This window comes from Drosophila mojavensis, unplaced genomic scaffold, assembly GCF_018153725.1.
Source record: "Drosophila mojavensis isolate 15081-1352.22 unplaced genomic scaffold, ASM1815372v1 contig_82, whole genome shotgun sequence".
Lineage (NCBI taxonomy): Eukaryota > Metazoa > Arthropoda > Insecta > Diptera > Drosophilidae > Drosophila > Drosophila mojavensis.
Genome location: NW_025318908.1, coordinates 865,741 through 884,821, shown reverse-complemented (window position 1 = coordinate 884,821; position 19,081 = coordinate 865,741). Strand labels below are relative to the sequence as shown.

At 44.1% G+C, this 19,081-nt stretch overlaps 2 protein-coding genes and 2 non-coding genes across 4 annotated transcripts in view; all 4 read right to left on the bottom strand.

The window, feature by feature from the left end:
• Positions 1–269: 269 nt before the first annotated feature.
• Positions 270–1,724, bottom strand: LOC6581152 (MAP7 domain-containing protein 1). The gene is made up of 2 exons (XM_002006864.4): positions 754–1,724; positions 270–699 (listed from the first exon to the last, which is right to left on the bottom strand). Exons 1-2 carry the CDS (start codon positions 908–910, stop codon positions 383–385), a joined length of 474 nt encoding a protein of 157 aa, XP_002006900.2. The 5' UTR covers positions 911–1,724; the 3' UTR covers positions 270–382.
• A 1,953-nt stretch (positions 1,725–3,677) lies between these two features.
• The window catches only part of LOC6581149 (serum response factor homolog), a 32,359-nt gene continuing 16,955 nt past the window's right edge, over positions 3,678–19,081 (bottom strand). The window contains exons 3-4 of the mRNA XM_002006863.4: positions 4,463–4,838; positions 3,678–4,386 (exon numbers count right to left, since the gene is read on the bottom strand). Of these exons, the coding sequence (XP_002006899.1) occupies positions 4,241–4,386; positions 4,463–4,838 (522 nt within the window). The 3' untranslated portion in view covers positions 3,678–4,240. The remainder of the gene's footprint in view (positions 4,387–4,462; positions 4,839–19,081) is intronic.
• Positions 6,216–6,289, bottom strand: Trnan-guu. The gene has a single exon. It is a non-coding gene; the product is annotated as a tRNA-Asn (tRNA).
• Trnan-guu lies at positions 8,485–8,558 on the bottom strand. Its single transcript has one exon. It is a non-coding gene; the product is annotated as a tRNA-Asn (tRNA).

The window sequence follows — 19,081 nt, the reverse complement described above, 5'->3', positions numbered from 1 at the left end:
AACCATTATAGCCTGATTTTATAGCCATTTTCAATGGGTTCAGGGTATAAAAATATAAAAAAATTCGTATTTGATTTGAGGTTTGTTTTATTCTATTATTATTAAAAGTTTTCTTGACCTACTTTATATCGAAAGATTGTGCTTTAAGTCTTATCCGAACTGAAAACCAATATAATATAATAATTATATATAAGATATTATATTATAAGATATATTTTATATAAATATTTATATTTCCTGAAATATTTTTTAATTATTGTATATTTACGTATATTCATTGTTTCTTTCAGAAAATTTGTGCATTAATTAAGTACAAATATAATTTATTTTCGTATTAAATGTGAATGAATCTGAATGCACTCGAACATGTTCAAATGAAGGCCTAGCTCCTCAGATCGTCCCGTTGCTCCGGCTGTTGGTGTTCGTTTCTTGGTTGTTCTTCGTCGGTCGTTTGTCCACGTTGCATTAGCATCTGCGTATTCTTCTGAATGGCCTCCAGCTTCTGGTGCATTAGTTCCTGACGACGAGTCTCTGCTCGCTGCTGCTTGTCCTCCAGCTCGTCGAGCGTGAGGGGCTCCGCCTCGGCGGCTTGCTGCATGAGCTGCTGCAGTCGCTTGGGCGGCTGACGCAAGGTGTCGTTCAATGGGACTGTGTCGCTAGCCGCGTCGTCGAGGGGTATGGTGAATGCCTCAGAAGGCGCTGCACCACGGGCGATATTGATTATGTGGGCAGAGCTGATTGAGGGATACTTACGGTAGTCCTGCTTGGGCAAGGCGTCCATTGTGTTAGAGCTTGTTGTTTCGCGTGGTGGTGCGGCGGGTGGCAGGGACGGGGCTGGGGCAGGGGCTGGGGTTGCCTTTGTTCTGGTCTCGTCTACAGCTGTCGTGGACTTTGAATTGGAGCAGCCCATGCTCGGCAGTTCATCAGGCGCAAGGCATTACGCTAAAACTTCCGTTTCGGGCTGACGGCTTTTCCAGCTCTCTGCTCTCTGCTCTCTGACTTTTTAAAGGAATCTGTATCAGTTGAGCTGGGGATGTTGAGGCAAATGCTAACGCGATTTCCTGCTCGGCGAGGGAGCTACATCCGCTGCGAATCGTTCTACGGTGTGGCTATTCAATTTCCGCTTCAAGCCAAGCCGACAGCTCAGTCATTAGAAGCAGCTTGAGACTGCGCTTAATGGCTCATTAATATTGATTTTGCATGCGCTATGTGTGTGCACTGTGTGCGTGTGTCTGTGTGTGTGAGCGTTGCAGGACTTGCAGGAGACAACCTTCAAGCTGTCCGTCTGACAGCGGCTCGCAGCGAGAACTAAAACTGGAATCGCAATGCAAATGTTTTGCGCTGGTCATTAATAATAATCGCTGGGGCGCAGCCAGGACTACCGTCCTCCAAAAGGATCAATATTCATATGTGAACGGCATGTTTATTTCCTTTTATCTATCTCTCACATTGCCTACACTGAGCGATATTTGTGCAGAGCAATGACAAATATTAAACGAACTTGAAACCGAAGTGAAGTAAATCAAGTAAGAACGTTGAAGTTGAGGGCGTTACCGACTGCAGCATACTCATTCATCTCCATTTTCCAGGTGGTCAACCGAATGTATATACATAGACATATATATAGCTCAAAATAAATTTTAAAAATATAAAATGCAATTGTGACCTTTATAATTCAAGAATTCAAGTTTCGAGCTTTGATTGCGGCGGAAGAAGCTGACGGACAGGGCTATATCGACTCAGCTCGTCGTCCTGATCAAGAATATATATGTTTTTTTATGGGGTCTGCGATGATTCCTCCTGCCTGTTACATACTTTTCCTAAAAACATTATACCCTGATTGAAAATGGGTTCAGGGTATAAACAGCTAAAAGTAATTTGATTTTTAGTCTTAAATATATCATTATTATTATTACGCTAAAAACAGACTAGAGCAGACTTAATAATATTTATTGAATTTCGAATTTATTTTTTAGCGTGTAGTTGCGTGGGCGTGGGTAATAAAGGCTGCCAAAGCAAATAGAGCTAGACAGCGGCCACGCCCACTCGTTCATGCAGTGCCCCGAAAGGGGACCCTGGCCACTGTCGACCAGTGTCAATCAACTCCTGCTTGTGGTCGTAGCCAACGCTAATTGCGGCTTCATTTGCGTGCACATGAGCACCCACACACACACACTCACACACACATCACGCAGAGCCACATACCACAGAGCCGTTAGCCGCAAAAGTTTAGTGACCCACTCAACTTTGACCAGAGCCGCAAGAGGTTTTATTTTGATGTTTACAGTTGGCCAGTGTCAATGCTGTCGCATGGCCATAAAGGCTATGGCCCAAACTCTAACGGCTTCCGGCTCGAAAGCTGCCCATGGAAGAGCTGCTGCGGAAGCGAGGGCGCGTGCCAAGCACCGCCCAGAGCGTCCACGCATTCGTTTTGCATTTGGCTCACGTCGCGTCTTTTGTGGCAGAGTGTTGCTCTTGGCATGCAAATGGCTCGGAACGGAAGCAGCGCCGTCGTCATATCCACTTGCCAACGGCCCGCCGCTCCACCCAAGCAGATTCGGAACGGCCCAAGCCACACAACAGGTGCTACCATCAGGTGCCGCCTCCCATTGGGCTAGCTAGCCACCAGCAGTAATGAGCGACGTTTAATTAGGTTAAGTGTCAATAGGATCATGTCGTCAATCAATCAATTGTACACACACACACATACGTAAATAAATACCAAGAGGCATTCTCAGCTTGGTTATACCCAGAACCCATTTTCAATGGGAAATCAGGGCATAATGGTTATGTGAAAAGCATGTAACAGGCAGAAGGGATTATATATAGTATATATTCTTGATCAGGGCGACGAGCTGAGTCTCATATCTTTTTTATAGAGAATAATCGATAAATTTATTTCGCCTCCAATTTGTAAAAACCGTATTTCAAATACTAGAGACTTGGAAGGTTCAGGGTATCTCCTAGTCGAGCAGTCTCGACTTAATTGGTTTTGTTTTGTAGTTGCTATTGAGGTCGCAATCAATATATATCTATATATATGCATATGTATGCGTATCTATATGTATGCATGTTTATGTAAGCCAAATGTAAATTCCTTGCTTGGTGGCTTGGCGGCTTCCTTGACTGCCCAGCTGAGGGTGTGAGGTAAGGGCCAAGCCTGAATGTGGTTTGTACGCAAATGTTTTTCCCTACTCTTTACTCACTTATGAATGTGCCAATACTTCTTACTTACTTCTGATTTCCCGCGATATAGAGTGAACAAAACTCCATCATCATCATTATTCTTTACTGCAAAATAAGTTTTTTAATATAGCCAGAGAGAGAGAGAGTTGTGTGAAGAAGTCGTCCTCGATTAATGTGATTAGATTAAGCATTATATTTCATGTCATCAATATTTATATATACATACATATTGCAGATAACTGCTAATCAGAATCATAGGCTATGCATTTTGCCTTTTGTGAATAATGAACTTGATTACAAACTAGAAACAGATATCGATAATCATGCCAATAAGGTAATAAATATTATTCAGTGAAACTTTTGTTATAATACAAAGAGTTTTTTTCTTGCTTGGAATACTTACTTGCCAATCGTCAATCGTCAATCGTCAATCCCTAATCGTCAATCGCCCATGGCCTCTGTTAAATTGAGTTACTTAGGAAAACACGGTGTTTAGCTTGAATAATTTGCTTTCGGTTTATTTCAAAAATACAATTTAGAAACGCTTTCTCAGTTTGTTGTTGTTGTTGTGGCAAAAACGGTCCATGTGTATCATCATATAATAGAACAATCAAATAAACTATTAACAAAGCAACTTTTCATCTGCAGCCTAGGAACATGATCATCATCGTTCTCATTAACTCCATCTCCGGTATTTAATCTCAATTAACTTGTAAACTTTATAAACTTACGCAAGCATCTGCCTCTGACAGCTTGAGGCAGTTCCCAGGAGAGCTGCGATCTAGCCCAGCACAGCCCAGGGTTTATATAGGTATAAAAATAATCTATATAAATATGATATATACGTGTATAGATATATATGACTTGGTGTGTGTGTGCGTGTATGTGTGGGTGATCAGCGTCTGATCCACATTATCATCAAAGACGCATGTGTGTATGTGAGTGTGTGTATGTATATGGGTAAGTGTTTTGTCTTGGATCGATTAGATATGGATTTACAGCATGTATCCAAATATGCCCGTAAAACCAGTCTCCGTTTAGGCCAATCGCTATGCTAGTCATATTCCTGCTTTATGGATAAGGCCTTCTCGGTACTTTTCTCAGACTTCGGATGGGAGCTCGTGGCCCCTGTCGTGGACTTGCCTTTGATGTAACTGGCCACGGTGGAGCTCAGCGGTATGGTAACATACTGATTGCCATCTGGAATATTGCAATTGTATACATATGTATGTTAAAAAGGAGCTATTTATTGAAGATTAGAATATATAATTGAGACCTTCTTCGGCATGAATCTGTAATTGGCCCGACTGTATTAGATGGCGCAGCATGTCCGGCGGTATATTGGCGAACGAGGTGGCCGGATAAACGTATTTGTTATCTGGTGCTGCTGCTGTCGCTGGCGACGCTGTTGATGCTGCCGATGCTGCTGCTGCTGCTGCTGCTGCCGCCGCTGTGGACGTCGATGCACCCGTCTCAGTCTGATAGATTAATGAGGCCGGCATTGATTTTGGGCCACCTACGGACGCTGCAGTCTCTGGCTTAAGCTCATGTGCTGCTGCCTTGGAAACAGGGTCGGCGTCGGCTGGCAACGGCATTTCCACATCCGAAGAGTCATCCGATTCGTTGCCCGACGATGTTGGCGAGCGATCATCCTGCCAGACCAGAATAGACCAAGAGAGACAGAGAGAGAGAGAGAGAGAGAGGGAGAGAGTGAGGAGATTAGATAGTTGTTGCAGCCAAACAGTCTGGTCTGATCTGATCTTAAGCCAAAGATGAGCTGCATGCCAGGCTGGCCCCGTCGGGCTCGTTCTATATGCCGGCCAAGCCAGCGATTGTGTCTGGCACAGAAAAGAAAACGAAAAAACAAAATATAAAGAGGGAAAAACAATATGCTTGGACCAAATATGGCGCGAAATTGCGTATAAGTGCTGGCCGCGTTGCTCGCCGGCACGCATTTCAATGAGCCATGAGCAGCGCTCGTTGCCTTAAATGTGCACACGCGTTAAAGAATTTAGAATATTGATTTCTGGCTCTGTAATCGAACGTGCAGGGACAACTCATCAGCCAGCCGCGGCGGCCGCGACAGCGCAGCTGCCTCGCATCATTTTAATTTTGATTAGTGTCTCGGCAAAAATAATTGCGAACTGTAACAATGCGTTCGCCATTTTGTGGCATTGCGCATACGCAGCGTGCGCTGCGCAACTGCAACTACAACTGCCTCAACTGCCTCAACTGCCTCAACTTCCAATGAAATTGTAGCAGCGACGCGTATGGCTAAATTGCATTGCTGCCACTGCACCACGCTGACCAAAATGGGCGTTGTCGTTGTCTCTGACTCGTCTGCTTGTTGTTCTTGTTGTTGTTGTTGTTGTTGTTGTTGCTGACGTCTGGCAGCCGGCCTGTGGTTCGAGCGAGTGCCTTTTGAGCGACAGCATCAAGACATTTTAATTAGCAAACAGCACTGGCTACAGCAGCAACAGCAACAACAGCAACAACAGCTGCAACATTGACAAAGTGCATCTAAGTCGCGCAACTCGACTTTTGGCACTTGCAGCAACAACTGCAGCTGTTGCAGCTGTCGTTGCGTTCACGGCTTCAGCCAGCTCAGCAGTCGACAACAAAGGCAGATTCACACTCAACGAGTTGCAGTTGTAGCTGTGCCACAGCGCCAAAGACCTGCACGCATTGCTGATCGTGTTAAGAGTTAAAAAGCGTATGAGCTTTGTGTGAATAGATTGTAATTAGATATGAGTGAGGGCTCGGGATGGCAAATATATATACACATGTATAGTATATATACCATACCGTTTCCATATTCTATGAAAATGTCTTATTTTAGTCTAGATGATAATTGTATACTTTTCCATGTTTATATTAGAGATATACACATATGAGAAGACTTGAGTTCCCTTATGAAGTGCATATTTATACAAAATATATAATAATTATTAAATACAATAAAAATTTCATGATGACTTTAAATGTTTATTGCAAGCAATTTATAAAAAAAAAAAAAAAAAAAAGTGTCTCGCCCCCGGGTGGACTCGAACCACCAACCTTTCGGTTAACAGCCGAACGCGCTAACCGATTGCGCCACGGAGGCAACTGAGGGCCGCGTGGAAAAATACAATGCTTGAGCACGCATGGCCATTCCGTGACTTTTCGCCAAAAGCTCTTTTACGGAAAAAGCTAAAACGTAAGATAGGCGACTGATTAGCCAATAAAAATGCGGAAAGATCTATAAATAATGGCGAGCTAAATGAACTTGTTCTAATGTCATGTCAACACGCACAAGATCATAAATTTACGAGAGACTCACATGATTCCAAATTATAATAATAGCAATTATCGCAACAAACGGAGGAGCAGGAGGGGGAGTTCCATTTGTGATTAGTATTTCAACACTGTTCAAGTGAGAATGAAATCTTTTTGGATCAACTCTGCATTCTGTGTATTTTAGCCGACCTGTAAATTATATTTTGGCATAGTGTAATGCTCTCTTATTTATTTTGACTGGGGCATTCCTACTGCTTTTGCTGAACAAATCAATTTACACAAGACAGTCAGTCAGAGCACAGAAGGATGCCGAGAGTGGAAGGACACGTTTCTGCTCCGTCCTCTGTCAAGTGCAAGAGGAGAATCGAATTGTTGTCGAATTGATAGTCGTGTGTCGTGCGCAAATGCCGAGCGTGTCTCATTAAATGACAATTAGAGTTGAGCTTGAGCTCCAACCTGAAGACCAGAGAGCAGAGCCGACTAGCCCAGCCCAGCGCAGCTCAAACCCCAACCAAGATTGGAGGCAGGAGGCAGGAGGCAGGAGGCAGATAGGCAGCGAGGAATGCGCGGCCAGTAGCTGGCAATTTATATAAAAATAATGCAGCATTGTATTGTGTTTAGTTTGCTTTTATTTGTGTTTTATTGCATTCAGTTTTTATTTCTGCGGCTGCTGGCCTCGACTCGAGCCTGCAACAAATGCAATTATATAGAAATTTGTCTTGCTGTGATATGTGCGGCATGTTGCAGTTGCTGTTGCAGTTGCGCTGTTGCTGTTGCTGTTGCTGCTACTGCTACTGCTACTGCTATTGCTGCTGCTACTGCAGAGTTTGTGTGGCCATCGACTGTGCCAAAAATAGTCAATTTGGGAAAGGCTAATAATAAATGCGATCCGTCGCCTGTCAGTCAAACACACACACACACACACACACACACACACACACATATGCAGGCGAGGCAGTTCGTCAACCAGTCGGCAAATGAATACTCCGATTATATACATACATACACATACACAAACACATATCTACATATCTACTCGATATACATGAATGAACGAACGCTGGCTACCAAATTGGCCAACTGACATTCACAGCCAAGGTGGCATTTTGTTGTTTTTGGAGGCAAAGTGAATGCGATTGAATGCAATTCGCTGATGGTGTCGTGTGACCTACACCAGGCCAATGATTGACGGATGGCACATTTGTGGATTGATTAGTTGTTTTACCAAAATGGCCTCTCGGCTATGCCACACGACGATGGCGACGCTGATGGCGATGGCGACAACATCAAGCTGCATGCCCCATGCCCCATGCCCCATGCCCCATGCCGCACGTTGAGTGTTGTGTGTCGCCAGCTGCTGTTGCTTTGCTGTCCCGTTGACAGTCAGCACCCGCTTAACAATCTCAACTTCAGGTTCAAAACTTAAATTTTCAGTTTGTGCTGCTGTTTTTGTTGTTTGTTTGTTTGTTTTTGTTTTTGTTTTGTTTGCCTCCTCCAGCATTTTGGCCAACATTCATTTGCATTTGCATGTTGCCATTGCTGTTGTTGCTGCTGTTTCTGTTGTTGTTTCTCCTTCCGCTGATGGCGTGTGCATCTACCGACACTGATAGGAGCCGCCGCGAAACAAAGGAATAGCCAAATGTGAGTGCTCCCTGTTGCGGGCTCCATTGATGCTGGCGCTTTCAATGAAAACATAAAAATAAAAATGCAAATTAAGCCCCATAACGAAAGCATTTAAATCTAACGCACAATTCCGCGAGTGCAAACCACGGCAACACACCGACCGGCACAGTGGCACAAACGCAGAAGAAAACATTTTGAAATTGGTGTTGAGCCTAACATTAAAGTCTAGGAAGCTTTATTCTTGTGAAGCCAAGAGCTTATAGCCATCCAATTGATTTTATTCAAGTTGCCTTTAGCCAACTGTATCATCAATAATATTTTGACTACAAACGATGTCGAAAGAGTTTCAATCAATTAACTATTATGAGTATTTGATGGGGAAATTCAAAAATATATCGCCGCCCCCGGGTGGACTCGAACCACCAACCTTTCGGTTAACAGCCGAACGCGCTAACCGATTGCGCCACGGAGGCACTTGCGAATGAGGTTAGAGTGGCGATATACCTACAGAGCTACCCCCCCAAGTTGAGTTGAAGTTACATTGTAAATCTAGATTATACGATTGCAGTTAGTATAAGTAGATTCTTCGATGAATATAAGTTTATAGGAGAGGGGCAAAGAGTTCGTAGGCATCTTTCCTTTTCCGCGAGTTGTTCAAATTGATCATGTTCTAGGGCTCAAGGTCCACTGTGTGTAGGTAGGCGGAATTACCACCCAAACCAATTCAAACAAGAAAGGAAACGAAGCCAAGTGAAGCCCCTGGCAGGGTTTGGCAGGAAACGTTAAGCAAATGTTATGGCCAGGCCAGGGCAAGGCGCGCGTAAGCTGCTGGGGCTGGTCGAAATGGGGCGGCTGGCAAACAAAGCCAAAGTCAGTTGACACGAAACAGCAGTAACAACAGCAACAGAAACAGCAACAGCAGCAGCAGCAGATGTAGCAACAACAACTAAAACAACAACAACATTCAGCAGACAGAGACAACACTGCGTAGAGGGACATTGTCAGAGTTGGAGTTTGGCTGGTTCGGCTGTGGGTTTCGTTCGGTTGCATCCGGGCGAACAACGTGCACTTTAAAGCGTTTATATCCGCAAGCCGCGGCGGCTTTCTGTTTTTGGTCAAATCACAGTTTGCGGTTACACGGATTCACGCGCAAAGAAAGCGGCCAGCAGGAAGTGCTCCAGCAGCTCCAAAGATGCCAACAAGAAAGTGAGCACATCGTGAGCGTTTCCATTTATATTGGGCCAACTGAAGAGCTGACTAGAAGTCCAGCAGTTGTTGCAGTTATGATGGGAATTAGCATCTATTTATATGTCAGGCGCGCATTAAGATGCCACGATTGGCCATTCACAAGAGCAACGAGCGCGCCTCCTGGCTTATTGTTCTCAGTCAGCAATTATTTGGCCAAATTGTAAGGGGCCGATAGGCAACCTGCAGAGCACAGCCCGAACTAGATGCAGAGCCTGGAGTAGCAGCAGAAGCAGAACCAGGCCTAATTATGCGTGAGCCAAGACAACAGAACAACGGCCAGCGACAACGACAACGACAACTACGACAACGACAACGACAATGGCAACAACAACAACAACGACAAGGCCTATCAGACTAGGAAAGAGTTGGCGGGACCAAGCGCAGTCAGATGAAACGCCACCGATTAGCCCTGGCGTTTGTCCAGGCGCCCGCCTTCCGCAAAATTTATGATGGGCACTAACAACGGGTTAAAAGCCAAAATGAAGTGAACTTGGCCGCAAACAAACAGTTGAATGGACATTGCAATTATACGAAGCATTCAGAACCAAGCAGCGCCCATCGCACAGTGCCCATCGAGCATCCAGCATCGAGTATCGGGTATCGAGTATCGAGTACCTGCTGGGCAGGAGGCCGCGGGCAGCGGCAGCTCGTGTGGGTGCACATTTCAGTGGTCAGCCGGCAATGAGGCGTAACCAGCCATTGCAATCTGTTCGCTGCGCACTGCAGACTACACACTGTACAGCGTACAGTGGATACTCTGCGGACCTAGATTGGAGCCAACTCCAATATCGTTGTCTTTGATTATCAGATTCTAAGTACATTTCTGTAAAATATTTACCTTTGAGGGTTAATGTAATTAGGATTGGCTAGGTATTCCTGAAAGGGGCTACAAGCATAACCGACATCGATTTGTGGTACTCTATGCAAACAGGCTGAATTCATATAAGGGCAAATAAATAAAATAATCATACACATTCGAGATAAATCTGATATTACGGGCCATTCTGAGCTGTTTCATTTGACATTAACATTTCGAATTGCTCATGATAAATTAAATTGAATTATATAATAGATACGTTGTAATTCCGTTTAAGTTCAGGAGATTACAAAAAAATAAATCAATTTTTTCATATATAAATGAATCTTATATCCATCTTAGATTACGATAAATTGACTTCTTCTAATGATAAGCTATGTATATCTAAAGCTTTTATAAATCGAGAACTAAGTAAATGGATTTTTATCAAATTAAACTTACTTCTTATATTACGATAAAAGAAAATTAAGTTTAATTATCACCTTATTTTAAGAAGGTTCAGCTTTTCTTGAAGACTTTTATGACATTTAAAAGAGATCGAGTCCAGCATGAATACAATGTCAACTGATTAAATCTGAGCTTTGAATGCAAAACTGAATGATTCAGAAAAAATCGTGATTGTTTTATAGCTAAAAACAGCTTCATTAAAGCTTTAGAGCGGCCAATTAATGATTTGTAAACAGAAAGCGATATCGGCTTCTAATGTAGAGCTCGGCTATTGCGAGAGTTGGGCAAGATTTTCACAGATTTCATCAAATTTATGTCATTCAACAAAAATGAACAGCAACAAAAAAATAAAATGAAATATATATGTTTGTATGTATGTTTATATGTATGTGTATAGTTTATGTACACATATGGATGAAAATCTCTTGTCTCGTGTTCACGCCCACAAAATCAAAGCTGATTTCATATTTTGTGCACGCCAATCTCACATAAAAAACAAAAACAATAAAACTGGTTAGACTCAGCGCTAATTGAAATATACACACACAGACGAGATCCTATAACAAATTAAATACTCAGCTCAGACGTCCACAACATCGGCTTGAAAGAAACTCATTTGTTTGCTCATTTGTCGCGCCAGCCCGAACGGCCAATGTACATAAGGCCCGGCCCAAAAATGGACAGGTAAGCAAGTCAAAAGCGAGTCTATAAAATCTAATACGCAGCCACAAGCTGCTGCAAGTCACGCCCACAGCCCTGGCTATGTACTTAAGAGAGTCAGCGAAGAGCGCGGACTGAGAGAGAGAGAGACAGATAGGGAGAGAGAGAGAGAGAGGGAGAGAGCACGCCATTGCACTCCCACACAGGCAGCTCTTAAAGTTGAGCTGCGACTGCGAGAAACGGGTTTTCTCAGAGATCGCAATCAGCGCGGCTCGAGAGTCGCAGCGACTCGGATTGCGCCTTCAGTCTGTGAGCAGCTGCGTAAGTCGCACGACGATCGACGAATCAGCGAACGACGAGCGCACCGCCTCGATCGTGCAGCCCCATGTCGAAAGACGTTCAAAAGTGACCGACCGAAGTGCCCGGCGAGTGTGTGACTGTCAAGGCAAAAAGTTCAAAAGTGAAAATGGAAAATCAAGATCATCATGATTGGCAATCAGGGCGAACCAAGGGTGAGTACAAGACTTTAGTACAATAAAGCGCACGGTGTCAGTGTAGTAATATGAGCTGAAAGCTCTACCAGCTCTTCCTGTGTATATTTCGGCTACTAGATGTGTTTAGCTTCTTTTCGTTAGCGAACAAAAATGACTCAAATATCAACAATACATATAATCTACATTGATGTGTAAAATAGTGAATTTATATAATATCATTTCCGAGAGTTTGTTTTCTGATTGTGGTCAGAGTGTAAGACTGTATGGGTAGTACATTGCTACTAGTGAATATAGCTTCGTAAAGGGCTCAGACATTGATTCGGAATACAAATACGAAACATCCTGGGTCTAGTCAATCGATACCGAGATATACCGTGAGCCTATTGCTGATAGAACTGAGGATAGAAAAAGATTGCTCTTGTAAGCTCATACTCAGTATATTATGTGGCCTCCAAGTAACATGGGATTGGATACTTAGCGTAGTATCGCAGCTTTTAAGTGCACCAACAGGCTGCCTAACTAGCTCAGGGTCTATGTAAACAGAAGCCCAACACACGGACAACTCAATCAGAGAGCTGCAATCACACACACTCACCAAGCAGCAGCAGCAGCAGCAGATGCAGTCACCAGTCAGGAGTCGGCAGCCTGCAGCAGTTGGCAGCCAGCAGTTGGTCTCGGGGCCCCCGAGCTAGACCGAGTGCAGTGGGGGATTTGGCCTTTGGTTGGCCGCCAACTGGCCGGACACATTTCATAAATCAGCATGCGCGGAGCGCGAGAGAGCGAGAGCTGTGCGTTGGCCGTATCGCAATGGAACCGCCTGCTGCGAATCCTGGCTATTTATTGTATTTTAACAACATTATAAACGAGCGTTTAAGTGGCGAGTGGCGAGTGGCCGGAGGCGGGGGGCCGGGGGCGAGTGGCGAGAGGTGAGGCATTTGATTTGTGTTAGAATGCAAAATACATCGCGACTGCAAACGGGACAAAGACAATGGCAGCGTTAAGCAGCAGAGGGAGAGGGAGAGCGAGAGCGGAGGGGGAGGACAGCAGTCAGACAGACAGACAAACCGACAAAGCTGGCAACACAGAGAAACAGAAAGCCGTTTCTTAATCAGCCAAAAGACGTGGCAACATGTGGTCGCAACGTTGTCGTTTGGGCCGGGTCAAATGTCAAGCACATTATTTTTGTGTTTATGTATAATAAATATGAATAGCTTATGCACTTTTGATAGATTTTCCTGCCAATAAACAAGCTGGCTTCAGCCGCTAGAATGGTGTTTTAGCCAACACTTGGCCAGAGCAGAGCTCGACCAGGTCAGGCCAAGCGAGAGCCGAGTAGACCCGGGCCTGGCCGGGCCGGGCTTTCAGTCAGCCATTGTGTGGGTACATAAATCCACAAAAGACATCGCACGGCAACGGGAGTCCGGGAAGCCTGCGTTTCTTCATAGTTTTATTGTGTGAATGTGTGTGTCTGTGTGTGTGTGTGTTTGTGTGTTTTATCGATCCGGCTCTTAAAGTCGCAGTTTTGTGTCTATGCAAATGCACGCGTTGTATTCGCTTTGCATTTTTCGGGCTGATGTTGAAAAATCGACGTTCAACTCTGTCAGTCATTCAGTCAGTCGGCCGACCGACCGTCTATCCTGTCAGCCCACTGAGCTGGCGGACCAACCACGTTGATGGGGCCAAACAATGCCTTGTTGACACTGATGGAAAATCTGCGTGCCACAAATATCAAAATTCAATCGTTAAACTATGAGAGCCCCAGAGATCGATCCTCCTCATCTCGCAGCTCCAACTGCCACAAGACTTTGGCATTCAAATTGTCTCGCAACGAGCTCCCAGCACTGCTCAAAGTTATAGATCCCAGCAGCGATATGCTAATGCCAAGCAGCAGATACTCAGCCCCCTCCCCTCTTGATCCCAAATTGACCAGGGAGGAAGCGGCAAAGATGCGTTCGCCTTTGACTTTCTCCATACGATCAGCACCTTTAACCAGGCAGAAAATTTTAAAGTATCTATACATATGTGATATATTTAGAGAAGGGAATCAAATGATCTGCAAAACTGTAAAACTAGGGATTTGACTTCGCAAATGCAATGAAATACGTCTGCATCCCTTTTATTCGGGGTTTCGCATTGATCCCTTCTCTAACTTTGCAAAAATGGAAAATGATCGAATAAATCCGAGTCCTTAAGGCATTAGTTATTGCATAATTATTCGATTTCCATTTATACTCGATTAAAAAGTTCGTTTGATAACTTCAAGTCAAACGAATTCATTGACCACTTCAGTTTTACGAACTTGCCCAACATCATGTCTTTATATGGCATGCAAAATGATACCGAGATCGTTTCTTATAAAGCTGATCCGCTCAGAAGTCAGTGATCGCAAAGCAAAACTCAATTGAATAAATTAACAGCGCACTCATCTCATACGGAGCGCTAGTTGGAGACAGACTATATAGTGATTGATTAATTGCAAAACGCCTTAAAAGGCGAGTGTGCAACTAATTTCCTCGAAGCGAGTCGCCAGATTAACGAGTGCACAAGCTACAATACAGATGCATATAAAATATCCTCGAGTCGAAGCCTGTGATCAAATTAGAGGACACCTATGCCTAATTGAAGGCCAATTTAATGCGTATGAACAGTAACAAATGCGAGCCACACAAATATGCCAAAACACGCTGACAGACAACGAAATGAGCCAAGGAGAGAAACTGCGACAAAAATAATACATAATATCATCTGGGAAAAGCCAGATGGGTCCAACAAAAACGAAGCCAACTAAATTACTTAACAAGCCGTTCAGCCAGCCGTTGGACGAGGACGTCCTCTGCGATGATTTACTTGTGCGTAATAATGCAACGCCCGCAACGCTGGAACGGCGAAAGCCGAGTCGAGGACTGGGCAGAGTCCATACCAGGCCAGGCCGGGTCGAGTTGTCCACTGTGCACTGAGCCCGGCCAGAAGGATGGGGGCCTACGCAGCGCACGGCAAATGCATGTGAGAAGAAGTCTAACTGGGAATGCGCCTCAATTTAAAATGCGAATTACATTATCTGATCAAATGAATTCTTGGTGCGCTCCAGGAGGACGACTCTGCTGCTGCTGTTGCTGGTGCTGCTGCTGCTGCTGGTGCTGCTGGTGCTGCTGCTACTGTTGTTGTTGCTGTACACTCATTGAGTGTGTGTTTCTGTGTTGTGCGTCCCTCTCGCTGTGTGTGGATGCTGCACAAATAAATAAATTTTAAAATACAAACAAGTAGCGCGCGCAAAAAGCGCCGAGTGGAAAATTCGTGACAGCAATTGTTGATGAGCAGCGTGTGAACAGAGCAGACCGAACGGCCCCGGTCCGTACCGATATTGCGGGCCAGAAGGCCCCTACGCCAGCAAGAACTCAAGATCATAGCCAGCAACAATACATTTATATATATATATATATATATATATATATATATGTGGATATGTACATGTATATAATATGTATGTGTGTTAGCACTGTTTACACACACACACATACGCATATTCGAGCAGCAGCAAAACGCGTTATATTGAGCGACTAATAGCTGAAACTTGACTTGAAAGCGAACGAACGAATGGCCAGCGACTCGACGGAGACACAATCGAAGAGCCCAGCTCTGCAAGTAACTCGGGCCGTACACCTCCGCAGTCTAATTAACTCCTACGAGCGAGCACACACACACGTTTTAATTAAGGTACACAAATACATCTGTAGAGGTATTTAAACTATGTCATGTGCGCCTCAACTAATTATATATATCTATATATACGTGTATATATATATATATATATAATATAAAAAACAATCAAATTCTCAAGTTCAGAGTGGGCAGCATCCAACGAAATGGAATGGAACCAAAAGACCAATACACTGACTATCGCAGAATCGCAGAATCGCAGAATCATCGAATGTTGTGTATTTAAGTAATGCATAAGTAGATAACGCGACATAACATGTTCTGTATCTGTGTAATGAATAATTATTATGTAATGCATAAGTACATAACATCCGAATAAGTGAATATTACAAGTTTTGAAGTAATTGAGCTCGTTTATTTTAATATTTCCATTTTCTGTTAAAATTCATTTATTTTATATAGAATTGTCAATGTTAAACTAAGAAAGTTCCGATTTAGGTTACATTTTGTCAGTTCCTATTATATCTAAACGATAGATAGATAGTTATACGGATAAACATGTGCGAAGTCTAGAGATAGGAGATATGAAAGCCTTATTACGGCACGTTAATTCACTGCAGACAACGTTGTGGGAAATATGTGTCTAGGAAGCATACGTTCATTGCCCTGCATTCTATATATTGCTATAAAACACTCATTTCTTGACTTGGCTCAGCAGAATAGCGTGCAAATTCTAAATTTTATCTGCATACTTTATAAATGGTCGAAAACAGCCCTCGTTCTTCGCAAAGGTGTATCCTTCTGCTCACGATTGGCGTCAGATTCCACGATTGATGCCAACGTTGTCAATTCTATTTTTTCTTTCTAATTAAAAGAGCAAAATGTTCGTTGCATGTTAAATATATATTTTTGTTTGTAAAATTTATAAAGTTTCAAATTATTAATGTACTCGACAGCACAAAGTTTCTGAATAAGCTGAAGCCTATTGGCAAATATTCGTTTCCACACAAGAAAACAAGTAAGAAGGCTCCAGTCGAGACTGCTCGACTAGGAGATACCCTGAACCCTCCAAGCTGATATTCTACTCATTCTGCACTTCTTTTATGCACACATGCATACACACGCATACACACGCATACACACGCACGTATAATCACGCGCTCTGCCGACTGCGCTTGGGCTGCACTGCGGTGTGGGCAATGTTATGAGAATTTATTAGCTGAATCATTTCTCTTGTAGTAGGACTATGAAGAGCGAGATCGTATGTTTAGAATGTGTGTACATTCCAAAGCACATGTCTCTAGTACTTGAAAATACGTTGAAATTGCGGGGCAAAGTGGGCGTGGTATCCAAAATCTGCAAATTACAAATCTTCGCATCGATCAACTGTATATACACTGTAAATCTGAAGTCTCCAGGTCAAGAAGTGTTCAAATAAGCTGGAAAAACAAAATCAATTTTCCGATTATTCTCGATAAAAAAGTTATCGGACGAGTTATCGAAAAAATATGATAAACTCGTACTGCGTATGGTTTACACGAGTATGCATGCCATTTCAGCTCTCTAGCTCCTTTATATATATCTATATTTGAGATCGGCGTTTAGGTGGACGGACACACGGACAAGACTATATCGACTTAACTCGTCGTCCTGATCAAGAATATATATACGTCATGCGACAAACATACTGTCTGCAATGATTCGTTCTGCCTGATAAATACTTTTCACAAAACCATTATACCCTGATTTCCCACTTTCAATGGGTTCCAAAAAACACCAAAAAGGATGCCAAAGTGCGCAAACTGTGCCAAGCAGCTCGAATCTCAGCATCTTTGATGCTGGCAGCTGACTTCTGACTTCTGGCTGCTGGCTGCTGGACTCGCAGACATCAATCTAGAACGTCAGGCAGAAGCTGAAAGATAGCCAGAGACAGAGACAGAGACGGAGACAGAGACAGAGACGGAGAGGGACAATGGGACAGACGATTGGCAACTGGTTGAGAGTTGACAATAATGACGATGGGGACGATGTTGGACGATGCAGTGGATCGACATAAAGTAAGGGAGCAGCGATACTGCCACAGACGCGGCCTGGGTCTTTTCAGCCCCAGCAGGCCCAGCATCAAATTTTTAACTACAATTTAAATGAGACGTGGGAAAATACTCGACGCAGTTAAATGCTCGGCCAGCGAGGCACTGCAGCACAGGTAATTTGTAAAGCTCGCACGTTGAATGCAGATTTTATTGAGCCACTGTGCAAGTGCTGAACATTTATGGCTATATTTTTAGCTGGAAAAAGGCGGCAGCCGCGGCCACCGTCCAGCCGCCATCCCCACAAATTAGCGTTGACAGCACTCGCCCGGTGACAAAGGACCACCAGCCAGCGGTCAGCCACTGCTGCCGCCTTGTTGCCCCTCCCCTGAGCAGTGGGCAGTGGGCAGCGTGGGGTGGGGAGTGGGGAAGCGGAGATAGCTGCTGCTGTTTGGCCAGCCAATTGGACGCCTAGCGTCCAGCTTTCTAGGTGGCATGCGGCATCTGTGCCTCGCAGCGGCTGCGGCGACAACTGCTGGGCGGTTGAGCGGCTGAGCTTGTTAAATGTTTTGCCGCCAAAGCAACATAGCAAACGGGGCGGCAACTAGGCGGTCGGACAATTGGACAATCGGACCATCGGACAGTCGGACAGTCGGACAATTGGACAAGTCGACAAGTCGGGAAACATTGGGCCCGCTATCGTGAGCGTCATTTGAATGGTGTGATAATTTTTCGCCTTTTGGCCAGCTGTTTGGCAGCTTTGGCAGTGAAGTAATTGCGCACAACATTATAAATTGAGCGCTGGGCAGGGGCCAGGCCAAGCCAAGCCGAGCAGGAGTAGCAGGAGCAGCTTATTAAAGGTCCGATGCTGTCTCTAAGCACGCGTTGCATTCGCTGCATTTCAAAAGAAATTCTCACACGCCGCCCATTAAAAAGAGATGAAAAGCACTGGAGACAAAGAGAGAAAAAATTGAGAAGCAAATGTATAAAAAAAAGCGGCGCAGCATAAATTCCAAAAAGTTTCGTGGCATGTTGCAAAGTTGTTGCTGCTGCTGTTGTTGTTGCTACGTGTGGGCATGTCAAGGCGTCGCGTAAGTGGCACTCAGTGGAGCTGCCTTCACTACTGTGACTGCTGGGCTCTCCGCCAGGCCGGTCGGGTGCTTGCAAATATCGCGAATACGCCATGTGCGGCAGTTGTTCGCAGTCAATCAGCTGCAAAATAGCCAAATGAAATGCGACAAATGAAGCGCCGAAAATGCTAAGAACGCGATCAAAGCGTCGACTCGCCGCGGCGATCGCTTTAAATGCCTCGGATGGCACATTTTTTAAAAGTGCCCAATCGGAGCTTCAATTGCAAATTGCAAATTGTTGACCGAAATTGAGCCTAAATAGGATCGTCATCAATCTGCATTGCTGATCGACTGCTATTTAAATTTAAAAATGCTTAAAGCCCAATTCTCATTCCTATATGCAAATATTAGAATACTTCCTCTGTTCTAAACGCATATACTAGCAAGAACTAAAGACATCGAAATCTTTAGAGTTATTTCCCTTGAAAAGATGTTCCTTTCTAAAGAATGCTGTGACAAATGTTTTGTAAGCTTGCAATAAATGAGAATAAAATCGAATAAGTTTGTTGGAAT